This window comes from Erinaceus europaeus, chromosome 7 (assembly GCF_950295315.1).
Source record: "Erinaceus europaeus chromosome 7, mEriEur2.1, whole genome shotgun sequence".
In the NCBI taxonomy this organism is placed as follows: Eukaryota; Metazoa; Chordata; class Mammalia; order Eulipotyphla; family Erinaceidae; genus Erinaceus; species Erinaceus europaeus.
Window position 1 is genome coordinate 65,875,455 of NC_080168.1, and position 17,961 is coordinate 65,893,415.

The 17,961-nt window shown below is 49.1% G+C and overlaps 1 protein-coding gene and 1 non-coding gene across 3 annotated transcripts in view; one reads left to right on the forward strand and one right to left on the reverse strand.

The window, feature by feature from the left end:
* Positions 1 to 2,391: 2,391 nt before the first annotated feature.
* LOC132539612 (U6 spliceosomal RNA) lies at positions 2,392 to 2,498 on the forward strand. Its single transcript, XR_009550950.1, has one exon. It is a non-coding gene; the product is annotated as a U6 spliceosomal RNA (small nuclear RNA).
* A 6,794-nt stretch (positions 2,499 to 9,292) lies between these two features.
* IPO8 (importin 8) overlaps positions 9,293 to 17,961 on the reverse strand; it is a 52,079-nt gene continuing 43,410 nt past the window's right edge. For both annotated transcript variants that reach the window (XM_007537652.3, XM_060194595.1), the window contains 3 exons: positions 14,105 to 14,308; positions 11,943 to 12,059; positions 9,293 to 10,582 (listed from right to left, as the gene is read on the reverse strand). In XM_007537652.3, the coding sequence (XP_007537714.1) occupies positions 10,485 to 10,582; positions 11,943 to 12,059; positions 14,105 to 14,308 (419 nt within the window). In that variant the 3' untranslated portion in view covers positions 9,293 to 10,484. The remainder of the gene's footprint in view (positions 10,583 to 11,942; positions 12,060 to 14,104; positions 14,309 to 17,961) is intronic.

The following is a 17,961-nucleotide window of genomic DNA, read 5'->3' on the forward strand; positions in this document are numbered from 1 at the left end:
CACATCTCACTCGACCACAAGGCTGGCATGCCAAGGGGAGTGTAATAGACGAGCTTCCGGGGGGTCGACCATCCATGCTCAAACACACATTAGACCCACATCAACCAAGTTTAAAAAAAAAAAAAAAGCAACCATTACAGTGCCCAAGGACCCAGACTCAGGCCCCTGGGTCTCCACCTGCAGGGGAAAGCTTCACGAGTGGTGAAGCAGAGCTGCAGGTATCTCTCTCTCCCTATCTCCCCCTCCTCTCTCAATTTCTGTCTTAATCCAATATTAAGTAAATACATAATTTTAAAAAGCAACCCACATAATAGAACATATTTGAAAACCATACATCTGATAAGGAAATAATATCTAAAATAATATAGCGACATCCTAGACCTCAAGTTCAGACATGAGAGGAGGATAGGAAAGCACATGAAGAGTATTCAGCATCCCCAGGAAGAGTCACTGGAAATTCTTTCATGTGGTCCAAAGATTGAAGGGGAGGGTGAGGCACATAGGCTCATGCTCACGTAGCTAGACAGAGAGCTGCACCACTGGTCTTTACCATCTATTTTTCTTCCCAGGGAGGGAATCCTCTTTAGGCCTGTTTTTACTGCTTGGGTTATTGCTGGGACTCTGTGCCAGCACTACAAGGCCACTGCTCCCATAGGTCGTTTTTTTTCTTTTTGAAAGAACAGAAAGTGAGAGGGGAGGAGTAGCTAGAGAGGAAGGGAGACACCTGAGAGCTGCTTCACTGCTTGTGAAGTGTCCCCTTTACAGGTGAGAAGTGGGGGCTTGAACCCAGGTCCTTGTGCATGGTCATGTGTGTGTTCAGCCAGGTCACCACCACCAGGCCCCCTTAAGGTGAAGTTTTTATGCATACTCTAAGTCACAAGAAAAATCCAGCATCTAGGGGAAGCAGGAAGTGTGGGAACCTATAGAAGGTGGTTGTGTTTTTAGCTAGTGTATATTTGAAATTTTTACTTTCTTTATATTCTTTAAAACCAAGTAAGATTGGGCTGGGGGAATTAGCATAGTGGTTATGCACAAAGACTTCCATGTCTGGGTGGAGATACAGAACTTTGGTGGTGGGTGTGGTATAGAACTATACACTGTGATCTTACAATCTTGTAGTAAACTATTAATAACAAATAAAAACAATAAAGACTCCTATGCCTGAAGCAACATAGTCCCCAGGTTTAATCCCTGGCTCTACTTCAAGTCAGTGTGGAGCAGTGCTCTGGGGGAAAATAAAAATCAGAACAGCCAGAACCTAACCCACTGTCTGGTTGCAAACCCACCCCATGGCCTCTGCAAGTGTTAAGACTGGACACTATCCTGCAGACAACAGGTACTACTGCAGAGTTCTGAACAGATGCGTGATTACGCTTTCCTTATAGGTTGATCAAGCGGGCTGTGGTCTGGAGACCACATACAGGGCAGCACTGGGAAGCAAGAAGGACATTTAGGATAATACCCTAACAGTCCGAGAGCTGGTGGGGGCCGCTAGGAGGGCAGTGACACAAGGCACAGAGAGGAGGCACAGACTGGGCAAGTCCAGAAACATGGATAGAATCAGCCAGAGGTGCTGACTTAGGATGGGCTGAAAAGGTCTTTGAAGGGTGGCTGAAAGCAAAGCAGAACAGAAGCAACAGTCTACTGGAGGATGCAGTGACTCCTCTGGTTCTGCTTCTGGAAGAACTCAGGAGACAGTCTGCAAGCCTGGGGAGAAGCTGATGTGGCAAGTTAGGAGTATGGGCGGGGGTGGTGATGCACCTATTTGAGCACAAATGTTACAGTACGCAAGGACCCAGGTTCAAGCCCCCAGGCATCACCTGCAGGGAGGAAGCTTTATGAGTGGTGAAGCAGGGCTACAAGTGCCTATCTCTCTTGCGATCTTTATCCCCCCTTCTCTCAATTTCTGGATGTCTCTATCAAATAAAGATAATTAAAATTTTTTCAAGTTAACAGTCTATAAAAAGAGAGTGATGATTATGTGAGCAAAGAAGGAGGGCTGGATCCATGACAGAACTGGAGGGAGCAGAGTCTCATCACAACACTCAGGGAGAGTCCCCCATGAACAATCAGCAACCACTTGAATGGAAAGGATGAGCCCAAGTCAGTGAGCCTCAGTCCAGAGTGGGAGTGAGTGGTGGCAGAGTTCAGCGAGTGAGGCAAGGAAATAGCCTGGTTACTTAAATACCTGTGAGCCCAATTCAAAAGCTGTACCTACATGCAGATAGAATGATCATAACAGCCCCTGAAATAACCACTTGCAAAATCCACACAAATCAACAGTGGGTTAGATTGTTTATTGCATATTAAAATTTCGTGAATAATCCTGAGGTGATATGGTCTATGACTCCAGGTCCGTATGTCTTCAAAAAAAGAAATACATGTTTTTTTGTTCTCATTTTGGCAGCACATATACTAAAATTGGAACGATACAGAAAAGATTAGCATGGCACCTGAGCAAGGATGACACACAAATTCGTGAAGTGCTCCATATTGAAAGAAAGAAAAGAAATACACGGTTTCAAGTAAAGACAGTACACATCATTGAAGACAGCACACTCTATCCAGAGGGATACACTGTCATTCACCTGTAAATGTCATCACAAGGGATGAAGAGCTGCACTCCAAGCACACCAATTGCTTGCCTTGAAGCGCAGGGTTGTACAAACTACTCCAGCACATGAGACTAAGTCAAACCACATGCAGAGCCATTACTGAATCCCTGTGACCTCAGAGGAGGGCTACTGACATCATATCATTCAGCACAGAGACCTCAATCCTCATAATAAAACTAAGCACTGACAGAAGCAGATCATGGACTGACCTGTCTACCTGTGCTGAGTCATCTAGAGGGTCCCACTAAACAGGGGTCTTGTTGGCTCTCTCAGCTCCAGTCTCGGAATCGCCTGAGAGCAGCCCTTCCTTCCTTGCTGGTTTGTCAGGACTTGTTAGGACCAGGTAGAAGGGCCAAAGACTACTTGATGACCATCTGTATGATGATTTCAAGCATTCCAAAGAGAACCCCTTTTGCAAAGCTGTGTCCTCTACTTCCTATTAAAAAATCTGCAATCCAGGGCTCCAAGGCAGTTCAGGCATCCTGGTGTTTTTGTTGCTAACAATGTTGGTTGTCAAGGGAACAAACAGTTCAGAAATAAACTCACACCTGCTAGGTGTATAGACACCTGACATATGATGTTGGAATCTAAGCTACCTAGTGGGGGGAAGAACAAATGGTGTTGAGAAAAGTGGGTGGCTGCACATGGAAAAAAGTGCAGCTAGACCACCACTTAACATCATACACCCAAATCAACTCAAAATGGATTGAATGCTTGGATTTTAGACAGAAATATAAAATACACAGAAGAAATTATCAGTGAAGCACTTGAATATCTAAATATCAAAAACATACCCAGAGACTCAACCCCATAGCCAAGGGAAGCTGAAGCAAGAATAGAACAGCATAAAATTAAGAAACAAAGAAAATTCCAAAAAGATAAAAAGGAAAGCCAGTAACTGGGAGAAGATATTTTACACATTACACATCTGACAAAGGGTATCAAATTATAAAGAAATCATATAGCTGAACAAAAAAAGAGCAAGTGAACCAACACGTTTTCTTTAAAAAAAAAAAAAAAAAAAAGACCCACAGACAAATGATACTATTTCCACTTCATTTATCTTTAGAAAAATGCTAATTAAAACTACACCAAGAATCCACCTCACACCTGTGAGAACTGCATACATCAACAAAACAGGAAGTGACAAATCTGGTGAGAGTGTGGAGCCTGTGCCCCGGGACCCCCAGACCTGCCCAGGGTCCCCCAGAGACCCCCAGGCCTGCCCTAGGTCCTCCAGGCCAGCCCAGAGACCCCTCAGACCTGCCTCGGGTCCCCCCCGACCTGCCCCGGGCCTCAGCCAGTGCACCTGGACTCCCACACCTGCCCCGGGTGGGGGTGACCCCAACTCACAGCTTCGACCCCGCGTGGCCTCGCTCTCCCGAGGAAGCATGGGCAGAGGGCGCGGGGAAAGGGTTTCCTCTCTCACAAAGGGAAGCTCGAAGACCATGCAGCCGCCCCACATGCATAAAAAACCTTCACTGCGACTGACATTAGGCTGAGGCCTCAGCCAGGTACCCGAAGCACCGGGAGTGGGGAGATGTCCTAGCGGCCAGGTGCCATTTTGGCGGCCCAGGGCAAGTGCGCAAGTGCAGACCAGTTCTCGCAGGCCAGTTCTCGCGCTCTTCTGTCTCCCCAGCAGTACGAGGGCCAGGAGCACGATGCGCGCCAGGCTCTGCAACCAGCTCGGAGCTCAGACCCAGTGCCCTGGGCTGTGCTGGCCTGGCCACCACCAACAGTGCCTTCCGAGAAGGGGTCACGGGTGCCACGGGTGACAATGAGGGCAGCCAGAGGCCACTGCGAATGGTTCACTGGTAGCAAGTTGGGCACCGTGTTAGAAATAGCCAGATTCTAGGGCTGGGTGGTAGTGCACCATACACAAGGACTTGGGTTCGAGTCCCCGCTCCCTACCTGCAGAGGGAGAAGCTTCACGAGCAGTGAAATAGTTCTGCAGGTGTCTCTCTCTCCCTATCTCTCCCTCCCCTCTCAATTTCTTTTATTTGTCCTGTCAAATAAAATAGGAAAAAACAAAAAAGTAAATAGACAAATTCTGAGAATCACTTCCCATGACTAGGCCATCAGGAAAAAATCTGAATAGAGTGATCATCGAAAACCTCCCGAGGAACTGAAATTCAGTGCTACAAGGCTGCGCCAGTGCACAACGACAGATGTGCCCCAGCAGAGAAGGAACTAGTGGGGGTTGAACTGTTATGTGGAAAACTGGGAAATGTTATGCATGTACAAACTATTGTATTTTACTCTAGACTGTAAACTATTAATCCCTCAATTAAAAAAAAAAATTAAGAAAGATCTACCCCAAAACTGTAGTTTTGAGTACCTTCACGCATTAGACAGGAAATACATGGCTGGGGGCTGGAAATGGCTCCATTTGCCCTGCACAAGGAGCCAGGCTCCAGTCTCCAGAACCACATGAGAGCACCATACACAGCATTAGGGGAAACTCCATAGCATCTCTCTCCTCTCTCTCTCTCTCTGCCAGGGCCTTATCACTCCAGGGTGACTTTTTCCAAAGAGAGAGATGCCACAGCACCAACCTCCCCCCACCCCCAATGCTTTGGAGGCTGGGGCTTGAAGCTGAGTTACAAGAATGGCAGAACAGCACACTAGCAGGTAAGCTAGCTTGCCTGCCTGCCTGCCTGCCCCTTTGTCTGTCTCTTTGCGCCATCAGTGGAGCTTCACAGGTCTGATCTTTTCCCAGACAGAAAAAGAGACATAAAGAAAAGACAGTGCGGCTTTCTCCAATACAATAGGGACAAACCTCAGCCTAAGTCACACACATGTCAGTCTCTGCTTATTTCTAACTGTGATTGGATGGAAAAAAAAATTAAAGTCCACCTGAAGCAGTAGTCATACAGGACCTAATGGCAATATGTATGTATATATATATATATATATATATATATATATATATATATATATATCGCATATGTGTGTACACATATATATTATAAAAGTAAACAATAAAATGAGCTTAGCATGTGTATTTGGTAGGTTTCTACTACAAACAGCATTTCATTTAACAGTGAGGTGAAGAAGAATCTATAAAGTTAGAAAGTGGGGGGGGGGCAGTAGTGCAACAGGTTAAGCACACATGGCACATAGCACAAGGACAGGCATAAGGATCCCGGTTCGAGTCCCCGACTCCTCACCTGCAGGGGGGTCACTTCACAGGCAGTGAAGCAGGTCTGCAGGTGTCTATCTTTCTCTCTTCCTCTCTGTTTTACCCTCCTCTCTCGATTTTTCTCTGTCCTATCCAGCAACGACAGCAATAACCACAACAATAATAACAACAATAATTAAAAAAAACAAGGGAGCAGGGGTAGATAGCATAATGGTTATGCAAACAGACTTTCATGCCTGAGGCTCCAAAGTCCCAGGTTCAATCACCCACACCACCATAAGCCATAGCTGAGCAGTGCTCTAGTTAAAAAAAAAAAAAAAAGACAACAAAAAGGGGGAAAGATGGCCTCCAGGAGCAGTGGATTCACACTGAGCCCCAGCAATAACCCTGGAGGCAAAAAAGAAAGAAAGAAATCAGAGGGGGGGAAATAAGTGAATATAAAATACAATCATTTGTCAAAAAATCATCAGTGACCTTTATATGGCAGTTTGGTCCACAGTTGTCTCCATAAAGGCAAGAAAGACATAACAACTACAATAGTTTACAAAAACGTTTGTGTGGGTAGAAATCATTTCTTGGGGGCTGGGTGGTAGCACAGTGGGTTAAGCACACAGGGTCAGAGTAAGGATCCCAGTTCAAGCCCCCAGCTCCCCACCTGTAGGGGTCACTTTGCAAGCAGTGAAGCAGGTCTGCAAGTGTCTTTCTCTCTTCTCTCTCGATTTCTCTCTGTCCTATCCAACAACCTCTATGACAACAATTAACAATAACAACTATAACAAGCTCAACAACAAGGGCAACAGGCAGGGCTGTCAGGAAGCAAAGAAACAGTGCAGATAGCATAATGGTATGCAAAGAGACTCTCATACCTGAGGATCTCAAGTCCCAGGTTCAGTCTTTCACTACCATAAGCCAGAGCTGAGCAGTGCTCTGGTAATAAAAAAAGGCAACATTCCTCCCCACACCAGTCTTTTTTTTTTTTTATATATTTTTTCCTTTATTGGGGGATTAATGTTTTACAGTCTCCAGTAAATACAATAGTTTGTACATGCATAACATTTCCTTTTTTTTTTAAGAGTTTATTTATTAATGAGAAAGGAGGAGAGAGAGAGCACAAACCAGACATCACTCTGATACATGTGTTGCCAGGGCTTGAACTGGGGACCTCCTGCTTGAAAATCCAGTGCTTTATCTACTGCACCATCTCCTGGGCCACTGCAGAACATTTCTCAGTTTTCCACATAACAATGTAACCCCCGCTGGATCCTCTGCCATCCTGTTCCAGGACCTGAATTCTCCCACCCACCCACCCCAGATTCTTACTTTGGTTTAATACACCTAACTCCAGTCTAAGTTCTGCTGTTTTCCCTTTTGATCTTTTTTTCCCTTGTAGGAGAGAGTTCACGTCCTGGAACATGATGGCAGAGGACTTAGTGGGGGTTGAAATGTTATGCATGTACAAACTATTATAGTTACTGTCGACTGTAAAACATTAACCCCCAAAAAGAGATTAAAAACAAAAAAAGGCAGCAGAGCTGGGTGATGGCACAACAGGTCAAGTGCACATGGTGCAGTGTGCAGGGGTGCTAGTTCTAGCCCCCACCCCCCACCTGTGGGGGAAGCTTCACAAGTGGAGAAGCAGTGCTGCGGGTGTCTCTCTGTCTCTCTCGCCTTCCCTTTCAGTTTGTATCTCTATCAAAAAACAAATTAAAAAAAAAAAATTCCACAAGAGCAATGGAATTACGCAGGTGTGAAGCCCAATAGGGACAAAAAAAAAAAAAAAAAAGGAAAAAGGGGAAAAATATAGCACACTGAGGTTTTTATTAAAAAATAAATGTATTGGGAGTCGGGCTGTAGTGCAGCGGGCTAAGCGCAGGTGGCGCAAAGCACAAGGACCGGCATAAGGATCCCGGTTCGAACCCCGGCTCCCCACCTGCAGGGGAGTCGCTTCACAGGCAGTGAAGCAGGTCTGCAGGTGTCTATCTTTCTCTCCTCCTCTCTGTCTTCCCCTCCCTCTCTCCATTTCTCTCTGTCCTATCCAACAACGACAATAACAATAACTACAACAATAAAACAAGGGCAACAAAAGGGAATAAATAAAATAAATATAAATAAATAAATAAATGTATTGAACCAAAGTGAAAGACTCTGGGGTGGGTGGGAGAGTACAGGTCCAAAAAAGATGACAGAGGACCTAGTGGGGGTTGTATTTTTATGTGGAAAACTGAGAAATATTATGCATATACAAACTATTGTATTTACTGTCAAATGTAAAACATTAATCCCCCAATAAAGAAATTAAATTAAAATAAATGATATCACATTTGAAAAAAAAAAGCAGAAAATACCAGTGAGTATATCCCAAAGGGCAAGTGGATTGAGTTCAGTGGGCTGAGCACAGAATTTGCAAGTCTGTGGTTCTGGGTTCAGTCCCTGGCACCCATGTGCAAGAGTGATGCTTGGCTCTCATACTTAATAGTACTGTAAAAATTACAAAGTAAATAAAACCATCGAGGGTCTGGCCAGATAGCACACCAGGAAGGGGAGCACATGCCTTGCCGCTGCTCAACCCAGGTTCACAACCCCAGTACCCCACATGGAGTGTGATGGCACCAAAGGAGGTTTAGTGCTGCGGTGCTCCTCTCTCCCTCCCTCCATCTCTCTGGGGAAGCCGCAGTAACAAAGATAAAAACAAATGAACCCCAGTCTCTGAGGTCAGTGAAACGACCAGAATTTGCATTTTGAAAGTCTGTTCTTCCTCACCTGCAGGGGAAAAATAGGGAAGCAGAGCTGCAGGTGCCTCTGTCTTTTCTCCCTGTTTACTCTTGCCTGCTGGATTTGTCTCTATGGGAATAAATTAATAAAATATTAAAAGAAAAAAGAAAAGTCTATTCTGCCTACTGTGTGAGGAGCCGTGGACACAGGAGCAGATCTGAGCTCTACCTGAAGGCACTACAATATCCCAGCAGAGGGGTGGTGGTTTCCTCCACACTGACGTGAAAGGATTTACTACCCCTGAAGAGAAGAGCAGGACCTGGCAGGGGAGTTTCTGAAGACCCAACATTTCCACCCCCTCTGCAAGCAGCACTCACATACCCTCAAGTAGTATGGATGGGCACAGGGGAGTGGCTGTCAAGATAGACCTGGGACAGGATGTGTACAGGTAAGCCCGGCTCACACCCGCACACAGCCTGGCTTTCCACTGGCCTCCAAGCATAGGGCCTGTCTACTACTCCCACCTCCACCTCCACGAGGGCTGCCGTCTCTCATCCCCTCTGCCGAGGAGCCTGGACTGGCACTCACTAGAGCCCGGGACGCAAGGCTTCCCAGCCTGCGACTCCCACAGGCAAGACTCCCCGTGAGGCCTCTCTGCAGAAAGGTAGGAGAGGGGCCTATGCCTTCAAAGGCTCACTCACCGGCTCAGCCTGTCCCTTTGCTGGTCCCCTGCTACTCCTGTGAGCCTGGCTTCAGCGGCCCGTGGACAGGACAGCCCCATTGGCAAACGGCATGGCAAACAAAGAAGGCTGAGACACAGGGAGTCAGTCCGCACTTTATTGTACATTCATAAAAGTCCCTGCGTTTCCAAGGCCACAAGTCCACCACACCCCATCACACAGCGCTACCAGCCTGCTGCCAACACTCCTTCCCCTCTGCACTGCAGAACCTACCCTGAGGTGAGCAGCCTGGCTCCTCTGAGACCCTCCCGCCACAGAGGAGCTGGGGAGGTGCTGGTAGGCACCTCAGTGCAGAGGGCAGAGGGAGGTAGGTGCCACTGGGCGCCGACACTCAGCCTGTTCCCGCTGAAATGACTTAAATAATCTAAAACCCGAAGGGAGTTCTTACTAAAAGAGAGGACTTTCCTCCAGCCCTGGCAGGAGGCAGAGCCACAAACATGTCACTCAAGGGAGTGTGGGGTCACACCCCGTGAGGGTCAGCTCCAAGAACAGATGTCTACTTCCCTGAGTGAACGTGCGGATTCGCCCAGGCCCAGAGTCTGCATCCCTGCACCCAGGGGCACCCACAGCCCGGGATGGTGCAGAGGCAGAACGAGCTGTAGGGTGGCTGGGGTGGACCCAGGTCCCACGCAGCAAGAATGGAGGGTGGGGAGAATGGAAGCCCAAGGTCCCCCCAAAAGTACAGAATCAGCACCTACTCCCAACTGGCCTGGGACCCACAGCCAGTCTTCAGCTCCGTGGGCTGAGTGCAGTCAGCATGTGTTTGCTGGCTTCAGACCCAGGCCCATCTGTGCAGGATGGCAGCAGGGAAGTAAGAGACTTCTTCCAAAGCCAGTGGGGGGACTCCGTAGGATATCCAGAGCATGTGTGGAGCCCCGAGCTGTGACCTGTGCTACCTGCCTCATCATGAAGTCAAATCCTCAAATGCAGGGTAAGGTGATGTGTAGACAAGGCTGACAGAACATCTAGAAATAGGTTTTATGCTTTTAAAAAAAAAAATCTGCAATGCACTCCAAAAAAAGTGTTCAGATAATTCATGTACAACAGAAGGAAGGCACTGTGATCCACACGAGTCCACCGGTTCTGCACCTTCACAAAAACCTGAGACGCAATTCCGACCGAGCCTGTGGGCCTAGGTCACTTCAGGGGCTGGGCTTCAGGCTGAGAAAGGCCACCAGGGGCGGGGACAGTGGTCAGAGGGCCGGCTGCACAATCCCACCCCACCTCCCTGGCAAATCCAGAAGGTGCCGGATGGTGGGACCCGGCTACGCCTCCTCAGTTGCTGCTGGGTAGCGCCCCAAAGTTAAAGGCCGAGAGCACCCCTTTGTTCTGGAAGGTGAAGCCGCCCTGCTGCTCAATCTTCTTCTTGGCCTCTAGAGTTTGCAGAGAAGAGAGGAGACAAGAGGGGGAGGTATCAGGTGGCAAAATCATGGCTCCTGGTCCCCCCAACTCTGCATTACCCTCAGCAGTCCTGGCTGCAGGAGGCTGTCTATAAGGAGGGGGCAGCAAGTGCCTGGCTATAGATGAGGCTTCACCAGCACCAGGAGCCCCCTGCCCACCATCAGGCTGCCTGCCCAGCCCTCTTGGGTGGACACAGGACCTGGGCTCTCCTGGAGGGCCACATGGAGGGTCCAGGTGTTGGGCCCCACATACCCAGTGACATCCATGACAGAACTTTGGCAGTTACAAATTCTTTCCCATTGAATTTCATTTTATGAACAACTATAATAACTGCCTGCATCAAATTTCTCCAGTTTAAAAGCTGAACATCAGGGGCAGAAACAGCTCAACTGGGAAGGTGAGGGCTGGAGGAAACATGAAGTTCTGGGTACAAGCCCCACAGCGTATGGGAGCATCACGGCACTGGGCCAGCTTCAGAAACCCTAGAGCAGTGCTGCCATGGTCCTGGATCCAACCACCACTCCTCCGCCCCACTTCCACCCCAGAAAACAAAACCCGGGAAGGGGGGGGTCTAGCTGGCAGGATGAATGGCCTGGGTGCCACACAGATGGAGCAGTGCTCCGGTCTCTCTTAGGAAATAAAAAGATGTTTAAAAGCCCGCTAACAGCTCTGAGTCATCAAATGTAAAGCTCAGTAGAGAGACAAGTCTCGGTGCAGGACAGTGGCACACCTGGTTGAGTGCACATGTTACAGTGCACAAGGACCCAGGTTTAAGCCCCTGGTCCCCTCCTGCAGGGAGAAAGCTTTGTGAATGGTGAAACAGGGCTGCAGGTGTCTCTCTCCCTCTGTCTCTCCTTCCCTCTCAAATTCTGTTTCTATCCAATAATAAGAGACATGAGTCTCCTACTTCCTGGGGGGGGGGGGGGGGATGCAGCCAGAGCCTTAGCTGCCTCTGAGGTGAGGCAGCTAGCTGTGAGGCTGGCAGCTTGACAAGTCTCAGCTGAGGCCCCGTCTTCCCTGTGGCTGCATGGGGGGTGGGGGTGGGGTGCAGGACAGGAGCCAGGCCACGGGATGACACGAACACTGGGCTTTCAGAGGCTCCAGGCCTGCAGGAGCACAGCACTTGGGGCCGTGGCACAGGAAGTCAGCACACACTCTGGTCTACACACACCATGCCGTTGAGTTCACTGGAATCCTCACTGTGAGGAAGCCCAGCCCATGGCCATCATTCCCACTCTTGGCAGGTTGGCCTCAGGCAGCCACACACCCGAGGGCGGTGCTGGCAGCAGCACACGTGCCCTCACCAGGGACCCTCAGGGACCAGCCTCTGACCTGCTACTGTCCTGCGCTGCTCTGCCAGCGTGTACACCTCCTGCAGCGCCCGCCTCTGGTCCGCGCTCAGTGGTGCCATCAGCAGCTGGTACCACGTGGCGTCTCGATTCTGCACAGCTGTGGGGGGGAGGGGGGAATGGATGGGAAGAGAGCCGGGGCAGCCAGTTATGATCTCAGGCCTTCACAAGTCTCAGACACAAGGACACAATCACTGACGGTAAGAGGCAAGAGCCCAGCTCAGGGTAGGCATGCAGGATGGAAGCCCCCCCCACCACTGGCATCCCCCAGCACCCCTAGGGGACTCTCCCTCAGGGCCAGCACACTACAGAGCTGCTGCCCAGCCTCTGGGTCTTCTCCGCCCCTCCTCCTCTCTGCAATGCTCCCTAAGCCTAGCTCTGGGATTTGGCTGGACTCAGTCCCAACTCAGGGACCTGTCAGGGCAGCAGCAGCTTGGTCCTCCTGCCCCAAGAGCCCTCACCTCAGCACTGGGCAGGAGCAGGAATCACCTTGGCAACACCCAGCTGCTCCCCATCCACTGCCACCCTCCCTGCCCACCCAAGGGCTGCCAGCTCTTCAAGGCCCTAACGTTCAGCCCTTCCCCTCGCTTACCTGGGAACCTTCCAGAAGGCACAGCCACACTCCCTCACCCCCCCCCCCCAAGCTCGTCCACCCTGGCACTGGGTACAGCCCCCTCTGCACCTGGCAGAGACCCAACACTGGTTCCCAGTGAACTCGCAGAGCCATACACCTCAGACACACCTGAACTCCTGCCTGGGGCAGCCAGCCTGCTGCTGAAGAATGGCTCCAGATTCTCATCTCCATACCCACTTTCACTTCCCCTGTGCTATGCACCTGACTTGCACCAAACCAGCTGGCACTGGAAGGCATCCTTGTCACCATTAACAGGCCTGGACACAGCAGAACATAAAGCCAGCATGTCATCAACACTGCCTAGCTGGCTGACTTCACTACTGCGTCTAGCAGCCAGGGAGACAGCGCAGCAAGGAAGAGTGCAGGACTTGGGTGCCCCAGGCCCTGTAAGTCTCAGGTTCGATCACTGGCACCACCAGAAGCAATGTAGAGCTGAGCAGTACCCTGCTCGCACTTTACCTCCCAGAAAAATGTATCTTTCTGGAGTGGGGTGGTGGCACACCTGCCTGAGCACGCGTTACCATGTGCAACAATCTGGGTTCAAGACCCTGGTCCCCACCTGCAAGGGAGAAGCTTCTCACGGGGTGAAGCAGGACTGCAGGTGTCTCTTTCTCCCCTTCTCACTTTTCCCTCTCAATTTCTATCTCTACCAAATAAATAAATAAAATATTTTTTAAAAAAGAAAAGAAAAAGAAAACAAATCTTTGAAAAAGCACTGCCTGTAACAGCAAGACATCTGGAAATGGTCTCCTCTATCAGTGGGTGGAGATGAGGTCAGATCCAGGATCCGAGGAGCTACCCTCTGCATTCCTGGCACTCTTATCACCATCTCTCTGCTCATTTTCTAGACATTTCCACTGCCTGATTCTATTTGATTCTGTGGACTTTTTGGTCCACATCTTTCACTTTTATTTCAGAGACAAGAGTGATTTGCCTCACTAGATGGTACTGCTCTGATTCAGAAGAAAGCCTTGTTGACTACAGACTCCAAGCCCCTGACAGAAATGTAGCTGCCCCATGGCCCCTGCCTCATGCTGCCACCACCTGTGTGCCTGGTACCCCGCTGGTGAGGGCAGCATCTCCACTCAGCAATGTGCAACGCGGGGAGCCCACTCTTCCTGGGGTGGCTGGCCCTCAGCCACAGGCAGAACCAGCCTGCAGACACATTGCAATCCCGAGGGGCCAGGCCACAGCCTGCCGCAGCCACCCCTCTACCACTCAATCACTGGGTCCCTCCTGCTCTCCTCTCCCTGTGCAGGTTCAGGGTGGGGAGAGCCCAGCGGCAGCTCACGGAACCTGCATGCAGGAGGCCCTTACCCATTCCCACCACCGCCAACAGTCAGAGCCGAGCTGTACTCTGGTCTGAAATAAAAACCAACATGTGGGACAGCTAGGGAAGGGTAACTCTACGAAAAAGACAAACCACATGTACAGAGGTGCTCAGCCTGTGGGGCAACTGCCCTCACCCCTCGGCGGAACCCACACCCCTCAGCGGCAGCATGAAGACGCACCCAGCAGGGCCTGTGTGAAGAACTGATACTCGTCCACACTGCCGTCCAGGTCCAGTGGCGTGCTGAAGCCCTCCAGGGTCGTCTCCTCCAGCAGCTCCTCCTCCCAGTCATCATCATCGTCCTCCTCAGCCTCCACTCGGCCATTGCTCGGCTGCTTAGCCTGGACACCGACAGTCGTCTCCTCCTCATCGCTGGAAATCTCCTCTGCCAGCCCCACCGTTATGGAAGAGAATGTGAACCCATGACGCTGGGGCCAGCAGCCCGCTGAGAAGCCAGTGTGTCCCATCCACACGCGGCATCACATCCCGACACCCACCCACCACCTGTCCAGGTCCAGCTGGCAAAGGACTGCGGCCACAGGATGTGGCGAGGTTCTGCTGAGGCTTCCCCAAAGGCCAGAGGGGGCTGGGCTGAGGAATACCCTGTTGAGCGCACACACTGTCACGTGTGAGAGGCTGGGTTCAAGCACCCACTCCCCCCTGCAGTGGGGTATCTCTCTTCTTCCCCTCTCAATTACTCTGTCCTACCTAATAAAGAAGGGGAAAAAATGGCCAGGGGCCAGACGGTGGCACAGCTGGTTAAGCACACATATTTCCAAATACAAAGACCTGGGTTCAAGCCCTCGCTCCCTACCTGCAAGGGGTCTGCTTCACAAGTGGTGAAGCAGGTGCCTGTCTTTCCCTCTATTTCCCCCACCTTCTTTCAATTTCTCTGTCCTAGTAAATATAAGAAAGGAAAGAATGGCCATAAGGAACTCAAACAGAGTTCCAGATTAACACTGTTCTCAGAAAATTTAAAGACGTGAAATTATTGTGCACTGCTATGGAAGACAGCATAGCAGCTGCACACCAGACTTTCATGCCTGAAGCCCAGAGGTCCCAGTTTCAACTCTTCCCATCCCCAGAAAAAAGTAACTTTTTTTTTTTAATTATAAAAAAAAAATGTGTAACCTGTGTTTTAGGCAACAACAAGATTCTACTGTAAGGTCAAATCTTTTAATTACCTAAGTGGACTACAAACTGCTCAGAAATGATAATAAGAACAGATAAATAATTCAAATAGAGCGCCAGGTGGTGGCACACCCTTAAAAGAGCACACTCTGCTGCATGTAAGTAACTGGGTTCAAGTCCCTGGTCCTCACCTGTGGGGGAAAGCTTCACAATGGAGCAGTACAGTAGGTGTCTGTCTCTCTCAGTCCCTCTCCCTACCTTCCATCCTCTAGCAAGCAAAAAGAAAAAAAATGGCCACCAGGAGTGGTGGTGCTGTCATGCAGGTACTGACCCCCAGCAATAACCCTGGTGGGGGGAGGGAGATGTAAAGAAAATAAGTCTGCTTCATGAGGATTAATCTGTGAAAAGCTACATTGTTTGTGAGCATAGATTATCTTTTTCTTTTGCCTCCAGGGTCATCACTGGGGCTCGGTGCCGGCACTATGAATCCACTGCTACTAGAGGCCATTTTTCCCATTTTATTGGATAGGACAGAAAGAAATTGAGAGGGGAGGAGGAGAGGGAGAGAGACACCTGCACACCTGTTTCATCACTCATGAAGCAGACCTCCTGCAGGTGGGGAGCTGGGGGCTCAAACCGGGATCCTTGCGTGGGTCTTAGCACTTAGTACTCTTAACTGGGTGCACCACCGCCCAGCCCCCAGTTCTGTTTCTATCCTCAGTGCCTGTTTGTCCCAAGCCGTAGGACCAGTACCACAGGAAGGCAGTAAGCACAGAGATAAATCAACCTGAGAGGAAAACAGTAGATTCACACCAGGCAGCGTTCACTTGAACGTGTGCTACAGAACCCTGGCCTGAAGCACCTACTTCAAGCTACAAAGGATCCTAGACCCATGGCAGAAAACCAAGGTTTTGACTACAAATGTTGACACACACAAATACATATACAATCTACAACAAAGATACAATTGCAAAGATAGCAAGAAATACTGTTTCTAGTTGACCACTATACTCTTGTAGAAAATGCAACAAGGGGGGTCTGGTGGTGGCACACCTGGCTTAGCCCACATGTTACAATGTGCAATGACCCAGGTACCAGCCCCGGTCCCCAACTGCAGGAGGAAAGCTTTAAGAGTGGTGAAGCAAGGCTACAGGTCTCTTTTTCTCTCTATCACTATCTCTCTATCTCACCTTTCCCTCTAGATTTCTGACTGTCTCTATGGAATAAAGATGATTTTTAAAGAAAAAATTAATAAAGGAAAAGAAACAAGGAAGTCTGCAACACTACCAGGAAATGTTCCCTCAAGTCAACTTACTTCTCCCCTTCTGTCTCCATTTCTTTCTGTTCTGTCCAACGATAATGACATCAAGAACAACAACAATAATTACCAAACAACAATAAAAAAAAACAAGGGCAACAAAAGGGATAAAATAGCCTCCAGGAGCAGTGGATTCATGGTGCAGGCACCAAGTCCCAGCAATAACCTTGGAGGCAAAAAAAAAAAAATTTACCCCAATCACAGACATATGAAGATGTTTAATAATTAGCCCCAGGGAGTCGGGCAGTAGCGCAGCGGGTTAAGCTCATGTGACGCAAAGCACAAGGACCAGCGTAAGGATCCCAGTTTGAGCTCCCGGCTCCCCACCTGCAGTGGGGTCACTTCACAAGCGGTAAAGCAGGTCTGCAGATGTCTGTTTCTCTCCTTCTCTGTTTCTTTCCCTCCTCTCTCCATTTCTCTCCATCCTAACAATGATGACATCAATAACTACAACAACAATTAAAAAAAAAAAAGGGCAACAAAAGGGAAAATAAATATATTAAAAAAAATTTTTTTAACAGTCAGTCAAGAAGATTGCTGACCTGGTGTAGTGGCTCTGCACTCTGAGGCAGACAGAACTTCAGATTCAAACCCCATTCTCACCAGAAGACAGAGGTTCAACCCTCTGGGGGGGAGGGAGGAGAATGTCAATCAAGAGTGGCCCAGGAGGTGGCACAGTGGTTGACACACTGGACTTGTGGGCAAGGGGAACTAAGTTCAATTCCCAGCATCACCTGTGCTAGAATGATGCTCTGGTTCTCTAGAACTAATGAAGAAATAAAATTTTAATAATAATTTATGAAGTCAATGAAGAATGAGCAAAAGCAAGACTGACAAGGTCCCAGAGATTACACAGGTTCCTGTGCTAAGTATGAATATGCACGGGCCCCGGATCAGATTGATGTGGTAAATGGTTAATCGCCTTCATTGTTATTTTTCAAGTTTGGGAGCCACTCTCTGTCCTAATCTGGCCTTTAAATTCTATTCTCTACTCTAACACCACCTTCCCAGACAATATTTCTAGTTCACCTCCATGTTAGCTATTGGGCTCAAGCAAAGATTGCTAAAGTCACAGGCCCCTAGGAATATAACTAAAATAGAATTCCTAGCTTTTATCTACCCTAGAGTCCCTATTTTCATTCACTCTATTCCTATTCTTTGGTTCCTGTTTATTAAAAATTTTGTCCTGCTTTGTATCTTACTGTCTTTCAGCCACCAAGTTGCAGATGCTACCATGACACCATCCTAACTTCACCAGGCAGATGCCTTCACCAATGTGTCCTGGAACCTCCCCTCCCCAGAGCCCTGCCCCACTAGGGAAAGATAGAAACAGGCTGGGGGGATGGATCCACCTGCCAACACCCATGTCCAGCAGAGAAGCAATTACAGAAGCTAGACCTCCCACCTTCTGCTCCCCATAAAGAATTTTGGTCCCTACTCCCAGAATGGGAGAAATGTTAAGAGGGAAGGGATTCTAGAGAACATCAGAGGAAGCCAGGTGCTATTTCTCTGATCTGAGAGGGAAGAGCAGAAAGGAAGGACACTCAGAAGTAGTAATAGGTCTAAGGGTGGCATAGAGAGAAAGTGAA